The following is a 12,326-nucleotide window of genomic DNA, read 5'->3' as shown; positions in this document are numbered from 1 at the left end:
ATCTCCAAGAAACCCCCAAATGAATGAATGAGAAATACCTTAGATGAAGATAACCCATATTTGCATTTCCAAGGTTATGAATCAGTGTCGATACTTCTATGAGAGATCGATTAAACTTAAATCTATCCTTAAATCGATGTTTCACATAAGAGTTGATTGATTCTTTCGTTATTGTCGATGAAGTTTTGTGCGGCTCAAATGAATGGAATTAGATGAAATGATAATGATTGATGTTCTCACGCGTTGTTCCGGACATAGCAGATTTTGTGGTTCCACTAATAGACCGGATTAGTTGTTGGTGAGGGACTAGGGTATTGAGATATGGCATGATGCATGAGCCAAACCATGCTGCCGTTCAAGATACGGCCCCATCTGTTAACTAATTAATCAATTATGTCAGGAATACACTAGTGTGCTGATTAATCAAATCAAGATATTGCAATACACCAGCGTCACATAATGCCTGTCATTATCAACTAAACCTACAAATTTCACTGAGATATTTTCAAAACAAAATACAATGTACTGCAACACATCAACAATCACAAATACAAATAGAGATGTTCATATCATCATGAGAAATTGCATCATAAAGGTGTTTTCTTCTTAGGTTCTCATTAAGTTGAATGGTAACGACTTGCTAGACTGAATTATAGTGTGAATGGACTATTTTGTTAAATAAGGAAGGTAAAATTTTATTTTTAACAAGTGTACTATCTCATTGACATGAATGCTTAACGTGTCAGGATATTTAGAGATTTCTTTAGGGTTACGACAAGATTATAGGCGTCTAAATAGAACTGACAAACAGTAGTCTAATAATCCAATGCAATATTTTTCTGCCGGGTCTCGTAAAATCCGCAAAATCGCACTTTCTATATATCACCTTGATTTTCGTTTGTTATATTCATGGTAAACATAACCCACGCCCTATATTTAGATTTGCATACTATATATGTATAAAAAGAAGAAAAAAAACACAATATATTTAGCTAGATTTAGATCCTAGAAATGAGAAATTAGATACCTCGTTCATAAATAAAAGAAAGAAGGAATTGAGAGGATGAGTTCTAATGAGAAATGTGTTGTTCCTGCCAATGGTCTTGTTAATAATGATCCTCCTCCTCCGAAGGTCTTTGCTTCATGGGATGACTTTGTGGAAAGCATTGGTGATATACTAGAAGAGTATATCGATCAAGAATGAAAATTAGTTCATAATATGAATCTTGGGATTATTCCTGCAAGTAGCCATGTCGAAAATGATCCTCCTCCTAAGGGTTTTGCTTCCTGGGATGCATTTGAGAAAAGCTATGGTGACCATTTGGATAATGATTTCAATGAATAAGAAACTGGGAAGCCACCAACACAAGCAAATTTTTGGCTGAGCTCTGGGCATTGACTAAATTCAATTTTCGCTATAGCTGGGAAATAGTTTTTTACGTTATTTTTAGTATGCTAATTTTATTAATGTGTAAGCAAAATTATGTAGCAGTCAAAGGCCTACTGTTTCAATTTTGCTCTCAATTCTGATATATTTTTTTTATTAAATTTGTCATATTTGGCATTGCAATTTATGAAAAATTTGGCTATATTTTTCATCTCTGATACAAAGACTCAATATACAGTCCCTATCATATTCATGATCCTATCACTTTAACAGCAAAGCCACAACAAAATCATGATTAACTCTAACTCTTCAGATCCAAATCTCTAAACCAAGCCCCCTTAAACACATTACTCATTCAATTCTGTTTTGTCAAAAGATTGATACTCCGACAGATGAACAATGGACATAAATTAAACAACATATGCACTTGGAATCTAAAGAAAATACTGCATCCGTAAATATTAAACATTCAAAAAAAAATTTCTTCCAAGCAGCTTTACAAACTGACTAATTAAACATCCCCCCAAAAAAACATAAGATTATACTAATAACACAAAAAAAAAAAAAGATTACACTAATAACACAGAAAAAAAACAGCAAAAAAAGACATATATTTGATCAAGGTTGCTCTCTGATGTGTTGCAGCGTATTTAAAGAACTGGTTTATGTTTACAGAAGCATGTATTTGATCCCCTGCATGTAAATTTTTTAGATTGTGCATTGACTAATTTGTTAAATTTGTTTTGAATAATTTTTTAAATTTGTTTTGAAACTTATAATCATGTATTTGCTATATGTTTGACCTGTGTTTGGATTCTCTGCACCCCAGATGCTAATAACTGGTACGAATGTTGGTTTTTAACAATGAACATACTCCTCACACACATCTCCGAAAATATTTTTCTTCTCTATATCTTTCCTGTTTATTCTGAATTTTGTTAACACAAAATTGTTGTTTCGTTATTTTTCAATTGTAATTCAGAATACTGGTAGTTCTATTTTTATTACTTGTTGTTGCTTGCTGCTGTTATTTACAACAATTCTAAAATTGCTAATATACAACCATTAGTAATGGCAATTAATGCACTGATCAAGGTATTCTTGTTGAGTTCACTAATTTGTATTCGTTTTTTTTTTCTTTTTTAGGCTCACTTCGCATTTGCTCTCTTTAATTTACACAATGTTCCCGCCCAAGATAAATCTGGTATTTTTAGGGCTTGAGTGGACGTCTTGTCATTGCTAGTTGCCCTGCAATTGGTAGTATGTTCAAGCAGGTTGGTGGTTTTAAGCTTATCTTGAATCTATATCTTGAAGAATATGTGTATCTCAATACATCTCCTTGCCTACTCCCGGATACATATTAAGCATCCCCTTTTCAATTTCATCACAATATTTAGAAGGATTCTAGTAGAAAGAATAATAGAGATCTCTTGAAGGACTAAATGCTTTCTTTCGGGGTCAGATTTTTGTGTATCTGTTATTACTTCTAGTGGGATCTTAAATCTGAAAACATAAATCACCTGCACCCCCGGGAGATACGAAGATAGTTTTTTTAATAATAACCTTCTGAAGTACAGTGTAAAAGGTTACCTACTCAACACTGGCCGTTGCCAACTTTGTAAAGAAGATGTTGCCATTACCGATGCACTGGAGAAATTTCAGGTAAACTTTGTCTCTATCTAGACATCCTGAAGATGAATTTTATTATTATTATTATCTTACCTGTATCTTGTTGGAAATATTTTAATGTCTCCTTTCAATAACTTTCACTTGCAAACTGAGCTAATGTCTGTGTGATCCAAATATAAAATCACATACCTTAGGTAATATCTAAGCTAATGTCTGTAGGCTCTTTAACCCACTTTTCCAAAGGTGAGAAGAGATAATGCAGTTACAATGCTTAGATTACCTTTATATGCAGTAATACTATATTAACAGTAGTTTCTTGTTTATAATTGTATTGGTGTTTTGGGGTAAAAACTGATTCTGCTGTTTTTGGTAAATTTGGGTATGTTGATGAGAAACGAATTCAAACCCTAAACAAATGTACTGCACAGGAGTACTTTTGAGTTCGAGAGATCAATCTGTAAGACTCTGGCCTAAACCAAGAAATGGTCGTTCCAGATTCAATTCGGTCACAAAGTGAAGGAGAAGGGTTGATCCTAGGAAGGGAAGCGAAGAAGGTGTTTGAGATCAGAATGTTGAATTATGAAGGTGTGGTTGTTTTATGACGTGTATCAGAATATGATTTCTGGCTACTTGTGTTGATAACACTTGTGTCCTGTCTAAATAGGTTGAATTCCTATTTATACAAGTCATGTTCGAGCACCCCTGATCTCGTAGGAAGTGGAGGCGATTAAGCAGTGGAGAAGTGGAGTTGTGTATAAGGTGGTGATCACCACGTTAACGAGGAAAAATTTTCACACTTTCAACCACTACTCTCATTGTTGTTAACCGTCCGTTCTTCCTTGACACGTTCTCATAATGGGCGTGTTGCACGCCACACGATGTAAACCGCCATACCAATACCCCAGTGAGCATCCCCCAGTTTGTGACATGTTTGATGTCTCGAGTAAATGGGTCAAGTCATGAGACTTGCTGACGAGGTGTCAGACTCGCAAATAATATTTTCTACTTCTCTTTATACCAACAAGTAATATAATGAAAGCAGATTCGTCCCAAGGGAGGTATGAAGCAAAAGTTGTTATACTAATATTCTTAGCAAAGAAGATTTTTGTTGTAGAAATTCTGAAAATCACAAAGTTGTATTCAATAATGAAATGAGATTGATTAAGGATTCATTCTAGACCACGGAATATAAACCAAAATGAGATCTAACTACGTTCTTCGCATTATGTCGTTACTAACAACCCTAGGATAATTAGTACGCTCAACTATCCCGTTATTATCTCCTAAGCTCACCGGATGCGGAAGCGCTCGACTACCGGATTCTACTTGCCAAGTTTCCTAGAAGTACGCTCTTTAGGTGTGACTTAAAAAAATGCTCTAAGTTTTGTGAGATAAGATTGTTCCTAGTGATGAATTCAAAAGCATGAATCACCTACTAGTATCAATTTCTACATATGGATACTTAACAAAGTCCCATCAACAATACCCTTATATCGCTACTTGCGTTTAATTCTCTAGACAATTACGGGTCGAAGAAAATCTAAACTAGCAGTAAGATTATGACATAACTATTTAATTTCGAACTTAAACAATTAAGGAACAATCCATAAGCATTATTAGCATGGTAGAAATCAAACAATAATGAGAATAAGTGCAAGAGAACAAGTTATTTCATATCAATTATAGGTTCATATTTCGGGATTTGAAATCACCTTTAATCAAAGATTGTTTTAGATACTCATAGTTTTGGAGTTCATCATCAATAATAATTGAATAAAGAATATAAAAGATAAAAACGAAAGCAAACCCTAGCTTCGGCTATCTCCAAAAAACTCCAAGTAGAATACGTGATATCTCAAGTTGTAGAAGACTTTTTCTTTTGTAGCTCCTCTTGTTCCAAAATTAGATTTAGTCTTTAAGGGTCCAATAGATAGAAGTCCACCAAGCCCAAGTACGAGAAAAACCCATGTAGAAAACCTGCTACAAAAGTGGTCGCCGGAAAACTGGTTGAGGTGCCATGGCATATGCCATTTGCACTGGCCTACACCTATGTTGCGCCTTGATGGTCTTCATTTCTCACAACTGCATTTCTTCACAACTACACTTCCAAATAACTCAGCACCATAAAACCTCAGCAGAAACATCACTTTAAAGTATCCATGCCCAACACGAGCCATTGTGCTTCTTCCATTCATTACTCGAGTACCAGCAGCAACAATCTTCTTTAAATCTCAGATTACCATCACCGATTCATCCATTACAAACACCAGTGTATAGTTCAATCACCACCAACACCCGATGCACAGCAGTACCAGTACCTTCAGTTCCACTTCGGTCAATCTCAATACCAACTGCAATTCTCAACACACAACCTAGGCATACATCTACTTGTTTTGTCTGAACTTCACCAGAGACACAGCATCACAATAACCAACAATTCAGTATTTTAACCACCAGAAACCATAATAACCACTGCAACCACACAAGCTCTCACAACTAGGTACACTTCTGCTCAACTGCATCATCACTTCAGTCGAACCAACAAAACCAAATCATTTCCATTGCAGCACTAGAGAGTTAGCTAACTCCATTTCTTGCTTCCTTTTCCCAGCTCTTGCACAGCCATCACCATTTCTCTCTGCGAATCACCGTCACTTGCTCTCCTTCACTGCATAGCTTCTTTGTTTCTAACCTACAGCTGCACCTCCAAATTATAGCCATTGCTCTCTTCTGCAAGAACCAATACTCCCCAGTTCGGTTCAAATCCCTGGCTTGTATCTGCATCATTTATTGCTCTAGCTCCATCTCGCACTGCACTGTACATTTCTGCACCATCTTAGCGCTTCATTCTTGAACTTCAGTTTAGCTGCAATCCTTCAACCAACAAATTCCTGCGGCAGTCAGTTGAACCACCAACTCATAGCACCGTGTCCTGATAATCCTTCATTAGCCATCAGCCACCACCGAACTGTCGCGCCTGCATCCCATCTCTATCTCAGGTTCAATACTGATTTCACAACCTCAAACCAGCAGCATCAATTAACCCAGTGTAGCAACAGCTTCAATCCATTTGAGCTGCTCCTGACCTTCTTGTCTTCTCAGTTCAATCCTCTACAGCAGCAACTCAGCTCAATGATCAACACCATTGGATCTGCACCGCAGACCCATCATATGCAATTGATTCAAGTCCATTTTCACTTCACCAGAACAACAACAAGGCCATTCCCTGCACACTGCCATCATTAGCACGGTCCATAACTCAGGACCACCAATATTTTGAACTGCAGCTACCACTTCCCTTGGCTCTGCACATGGTACCAGTTCTTGCCTGCATCCTAACATATATCTAAACATCAAATACCCATGGAAACTAAGGACCACCAATCTCAACTTTATATCTTATGGCACCCAGCAGACCATTAATCACCAGCAACAGCTCAGACTCATCTTCTTCATGGCAGCCTCACTGACCTTCTCCACCAATCTCAGTCACCAACTTCATCAAACCCTTGCCTGAGTCGAACCCTAACTTCAATTTCTGTTGAATCTGAACCAAACCCATCTTTAAATCTTCACCCATTCTTCACATTCAAACTCCGGCTACAGCCTCTTCTTGATTTTCTCAAATTTCAGTGGCTCATCTGGTTAATTTCATCAGCATCAGAAAACCCTAACTTCTTTAACAACACTAGCAACATCAGCAGCTGTAATTTCTCTTCATCTTGTTCTTGACTACAACATATTCAAAAACCCCATCTCAACTCGTCTGAAACTTCTCTCATCTGTGTTCAGTCACCAGCAACAACCTCATCTTCACAGCAACAGAGCCTTCTCTTCCATTTCTGTCTTCTCTGCTTCATTCCAATTTCTGTAAAACCCTCTCTTAATGTTTACCAACGGCATATCTTCTCTTCAATTTCTGTCAGTTTCTCTTACAGCAACCACAAGACCCGGAGAAGGAAGAAATGATTTGGAAGTGATCTTCTCTCGACCTGAACTAAGTTAAAACGTATGGGACGGTTATTTCCACCCTCAAGGGTGAATATGAGCCATCAAGTATAGACCATTATCCTCCACTGTGCTCCAGATAGTGCTTGCCTGTGCAGCGACGATTCTGCATTCCTTACTCCAAATGAACGCTTTCTTCTTTCTCGAATTCTTCCACCAACAACATCCGTCTCTTACTTCTCAGATTCACTTTTTCTCTTCAATGTCTCTTCATCACTTAAGATGTCATGCATTTCAGACATAAATTGCATCACTAAAGCCGACATGCTTTTTAGACAGAGATGAAGAAATAAAAGCAAATAATGAAAAATAGTTAGCCTCCAACAGTAGTTACACATGAAATGAAACTTTTGCCATGTTTCTTCTTCTTTAGTTCCACATGATTCTGAAGTACCTAAAACTCAAAAACAAACATAATATACATAATTTACAAGAAAACTTAGCAAAGAAAGCATAAACAATAGAGAAATATTAAGGTGTTTTAGACACCTATCAAATTCCCCAACACTTAGACTTTGCTAGTCCTCGAACAAATCAAACAAAAAAATTCTAATACATACAATTCCGTCTTGTCGAGGCTACGGTCACACTTAACACGTATAACAAGCCTTTGAACCCCTAGGTGTCCCTAGTGGACGAGTTTTAGTCTCGTGAAGGTTTACAAGAGGTGTACCTACAAAACCTTTTACTCCAAATTCCAATTACTTGTGAAGAATCTATGAACGAATCCAAAACGATTACAAGAGGAAGTACCCAGATGCAAATCTAATTCATATATAAGTAAATAAAGCTCTACTTAGAAAGTTGAACAAACCACAATACTCGGAATCTAACTAACCACAATCACACATGAATAGATTAAGAAAATGGATATAGAGATAGATGTTTGCGAATGTTGACTTAAGTGAACGGTGTTTCCCATATCTGTCTGAAAGTCACTGTCAAGATGAACCTATGACCTAATGGATTGAGATACTGGTCTGAATTCTAATATCAACTGAACTGGCATATACAAGGGAATTAGTGGTCGATAATCTTAATTCTAGATCAACTTGGCTGGCATATACAAGGGAACCAGCAGTCGATTTTATTGAACAATGATAATAATTACTTTTTTTTTCTTTTTGTTTTTTTCATTTTCTTTTTTTTTTCTTTTTTTGATTTGACAACATGATTAGATCTTTTGGATCCAAGCGCATGCTTCTTTTTAGCAAATTACATGGTAATTCCCGTGGGTCCTGCGTTCCACGCTTGTTTAGGCGACGGAGAAAGGGAGAATACACACATATTTCTATCCAAGTGTCATTTTTTTTTGTTGCATATATACTCCGGTTGGTCTAATTGGTCTGGTCTCTTTTTCTTTTTAGTAAATCAATCACTCTATTTCATCCTAGCAGTAATAACAATTCGATGTTAGTGACCCACCAAATCACTTAGAGAAACAACAAAAATAAAAACAGAAAGTGATATGGTGACATTCCGAGATATGGTAACAACTGTCATGTTATTTCTAACACATGAGCTCTGTCCGTCCTTTTATTTAATGGGTTCCTCAACTCATGTAACCAAGATGGTTCATCTCAAATGGTGGCAGAGAAGAAACTAATTCCAATGGTAAACAGAAATGGGATTTGTCCTACTCACATTTTCTTTGCAGATGATATGTTCTTATTCTGCAATGGAGATAGAAAAAATGTCAAAAGACTAATGCATACATTAGCTGAATATCAACAATCTTCTGGCCAAATAGTGAGTGTAACCAAGAGTAAATGCTTTGTGGGAGGGACATCTCAAACTAGAAGAGAAGCAATTGCTGGAGACTGTTAAATGCAATTGGCAAATTTCCCAGACAAATACTTAGGGGTGATGCTATTTCATGGCAGAGTGAAAACAGATCATGTATGGGGAGTAGTAGAGCAATTACAAGGCTATCTTGCAGGATGGAAGGGGAGAATGCTTGTATTTCAAGAAAGACTGATATTGGTGAAGACAGTTCTCAGCAGTGTTCCCATATACAACATGTCTGTTTACAAATGGCCAAAAAGGGTGTTTAGGGAATGTGAGAGAATTATAAGAAATTTCCTTTGGAAAGGTGATCCAAGTACTAGAAAACTTGTTACCTTAAAATGGGAAAAAGTTTGTGTACCACTGGATGAAGGAGGCTTGGGTATTAGAAGCTTGGAAACTATCAATAGAGCATTACTGATGAAACTTGCTTGGAAACTTCAAAATGGGAATGAAGAATGGGCTCTGTTTTTTCAAGCAAAGTTCAAAATGAAATATGGTGCATGGATCACTTATCATAAACAATCTTCTATATGGCCAGGTTTGAAATGGGTCATAAGTGATGTTATTGCCAATTCAAGATGGGTGGTGGGAGATGGTGAAGATATTTCTGTGTGGAATAACACATGAATCAAAGACATAGCTTTAAGCAGCTTATTTCCAGAAGATACTTACATACAATCTCATCAAAAACTGAAAGTTAGCTCTCTTATCTCTAATAATGAATGGAATATCCCCTCTGAGATGCTAAAGTTCTTCAATGTTCAAGATCTACCAGTGATAGATGGCAGAAAAGACAGACTGATATGGAGTGGCACTTTATCTGGCAAATTTACAGTTTCTTCTGCTGTTAATTGCATTAGAGGTAAGTACCCTGTTTCCAGTTCTTATAAAAAAAAATTGGAAAGCATGTGTACATCCTACAATTGCCAGTAATGTGTGGAAACTATTTAGAGGTATCTGTGCAACTAACTTAAAACTCAAAACAAAAGGTTTCAACTTGGCCTCTAGATGTTATCTATGCAAACAGGAAGAAGAATACTTAGAGCATGTATTGTGGAGTTGTTCTTACAGTCTTAAACTATGGTGCTGGATTTGTGATGTTTATATGTTCAAGACCCCATCTTCTTTTCAAGATATATTTAATATGGCAAAGCACAAGAGCTCAGTAATCTAAGAACTGTGGATAGCAACAACTTTTATCATTCTTAGAGAAATCTGGTTTACCAGGAACATATTGGTGTTTGAGGAAGAATCTGAGAGAGATGAATTGATAAAGAATAAAATCATTTTTCTTATAAGAGAATGTGATCACAGATTCAATGGCAGAATGAAAAATGAAGCATATGATCTTCAAATACTAAGCTTCTCTGGTATCAAGTATAAACAAACTTACAACTGCAACATCACAGAACTTTACTTTTCTCTTCCTGAACTTCCCAAAATCCTAATATGTTGTGATGGTGCTAGCAAAGGAAATCCAGGGGAAGCTGGATATGGCTTCGTAGCAAGAAATGGAGGGACTGGTGAATTTTTGATAGCAGTTGCAGGAGGTCTTGGTGTTGCAACATACTATTTTGCAGAATTGATGGCTGTTATATGTGCAGGTGAATGGGCTCTGCAAAATGGTCACAGGGAGGTAGTATTTCAATCTGACTCAAAATCTGCTATTCTAGGCTTTCAAAATAATAACTTGTCATGGTTTATCTCTGCTAGATGGAACATAATAATTGACAGCATCAGAAGTATAGAGTTTGCACATAGTTACAGAGAAATAAATTTTTCTGTTGATCAAATGGAAAAAGAAGGGAGTGGGTTGAATATGGGCATAGTAAAAATCTACACAAATAGTAGTTCTATTATATTAGAATCCCCATTTCAAGCTTACTACAGATTTAAATAGTAGTTCCTCTTTTGTAATATAACCTTTTATGGTTTTTTGTAACTCTTCTGTTTTGATCATAGTTAATAAAATTTATATTGATTGAGCAAAAAAAAAAAACAAGATGGTTCCATCCACTTATATTGGTAGTGTCATCTTAAAGGCACAAGTCTCTAGATTTCGGAGTTTATAAAGCAATTTTTTTCGTTTTTCTATTTTTCTATTTTTTTAACTAAAGGAAACAAACTCTAAAAACATATAAATGCTCCCCCACACTTAAACTTTACATTGTCCTCAATGTAAAATTTAGTCATTCAAAGTAAAGTTCAAGGTGGGAAATTCCGCAAATGATATGCAAAACAAGAAAATAAAGATAAAATGCTAAAATAAATAAAAAGATAAAGATCCAAAACCGGTGGGTTGCCTCCCACTTAGCGCTTGGTTTAAAGTCGTCGTCCCGACTTTCAGCTCCAATTACTCCTCCAGAGGGAGTGGATCACTCAATGTGACCATATCCTGATTCTCCGTCACAAATTTCTCATAGTATGTTTTCAAACGATGGTCGTTGACCTTGGAAACCAGCCCCGTTTTGGGACTAATAATTTTAACTGCACCATGCGCAAACACATTAGTAACAACAAATGGTCCAACCCATCTGGACTAAGTTTACCGGGAAACAATTTAAGACGAGAATGGAATAAAAGAACTTTCTGCCCCACTTCAAAACTCTTTCAGGAAATCATTTATCATGGAAAGATTTTCTCTTTTCTTTGTAAATGCGTGAACTTTCATATACATCATTACGTATCTCTTCTAACTCATTGAGTTGAAGTTTCTTATGTTCACCAGCTGCATCTAATTCCATATTACATACCTTGATAGCCCAATAAGCTTTGTGTTCAAGTTCGACGGGAAGATGGCAAGGTTTACCATAAACAGGCCTAAAAGGAGACATACCGATGGGTGTCTTGTAAGCTGTCCTATACTCCCACAAAGCGTCATTGAGTCTATAACTCCAATCCTTCCTTGTAACATTCACTGTCTTCTCTAGGATGGACTTAATCTCTCGGTTGGATTTAAGCTTGACCGCTCGTTTTTGGATGATACGGTGTGCCAAATTTATGAGAAATATTATACTTCTTTAGAAGAGTGTGAAAGGATCTCTTGAAGTGCGAACCTCCATCACTAATCAACACTCGAGGTGTACCAAATCTAGAAAAGATATGTTCCTTCACAAACTCACAAACAACTTGAGAATTGTTAGTAGGGGTGGCTTTAGCTTCCACCCGCTTAGAAACATAATCTACAGCAAGAAGTATATAAAATTTCCCATTGGAATTCAAAAAAGGCCCCATAAAATCGATACCCCAAACATCAAAAATCTCAATAGCGAGAATTGGTGTTTGCGGCATTTGGTTTCTAGCACCTAGGTTGCCTGTCCTTTGACACCTATCACAAGCCTTGCAAAACAAATATGCATCCTTAAAAAATATGGGCCAGTAAAAACCACTTTCGAGAACCTTGAGGGCTGTCCTCTTAGCTCCGAAATGGCCACCACAAGCATATGAGTGACAAAATTCAGAATTGATTGGAACTCGGATTCGAGTACGCACCTGCAGATCATTTGATCGGATC

At 36.7% G+C, this 12,326-nt stretch overlaps 1 protein-coding gene across 1 annotated transcript; it reads left to right on the top strand.

Moving 5' to 3' along the window:
• Positions 1 to 10,139: 10,139 nt before the first annotated feature.
• Positions 10,140 to 10,712, top strand: LOC113356302. The gene has a single exon (XM_026599410.1). The coding sequence runs from the start codon at positions 10,140 to 10,142 to the stop codon at positions 10,710 to 10,712; it is 573 nt and encodes a 190-aa protein (XP_026455195.1).
• Positions 10,713 to 12,326: the final 1,614 nt, after the last annotated feature.

This window comes from Papaver somniferum, chromosome 1 (assembly GCF_003573695.1).
Source record: "Papaver somniferum cultivar HN1 chromosome 1, ASM357369v1, whole genome shotgun sequence".
NCBI classification, from domain to species: Eukaryota; Viridiplantae; Streptophyta; class Magnoliopsida; order Ranunculales; family Papaveraceae; genus Papaver; species Papaver somniferum.
This window is presented reverse-complemented; position numbering and strand designations above follow the sequence as displayed.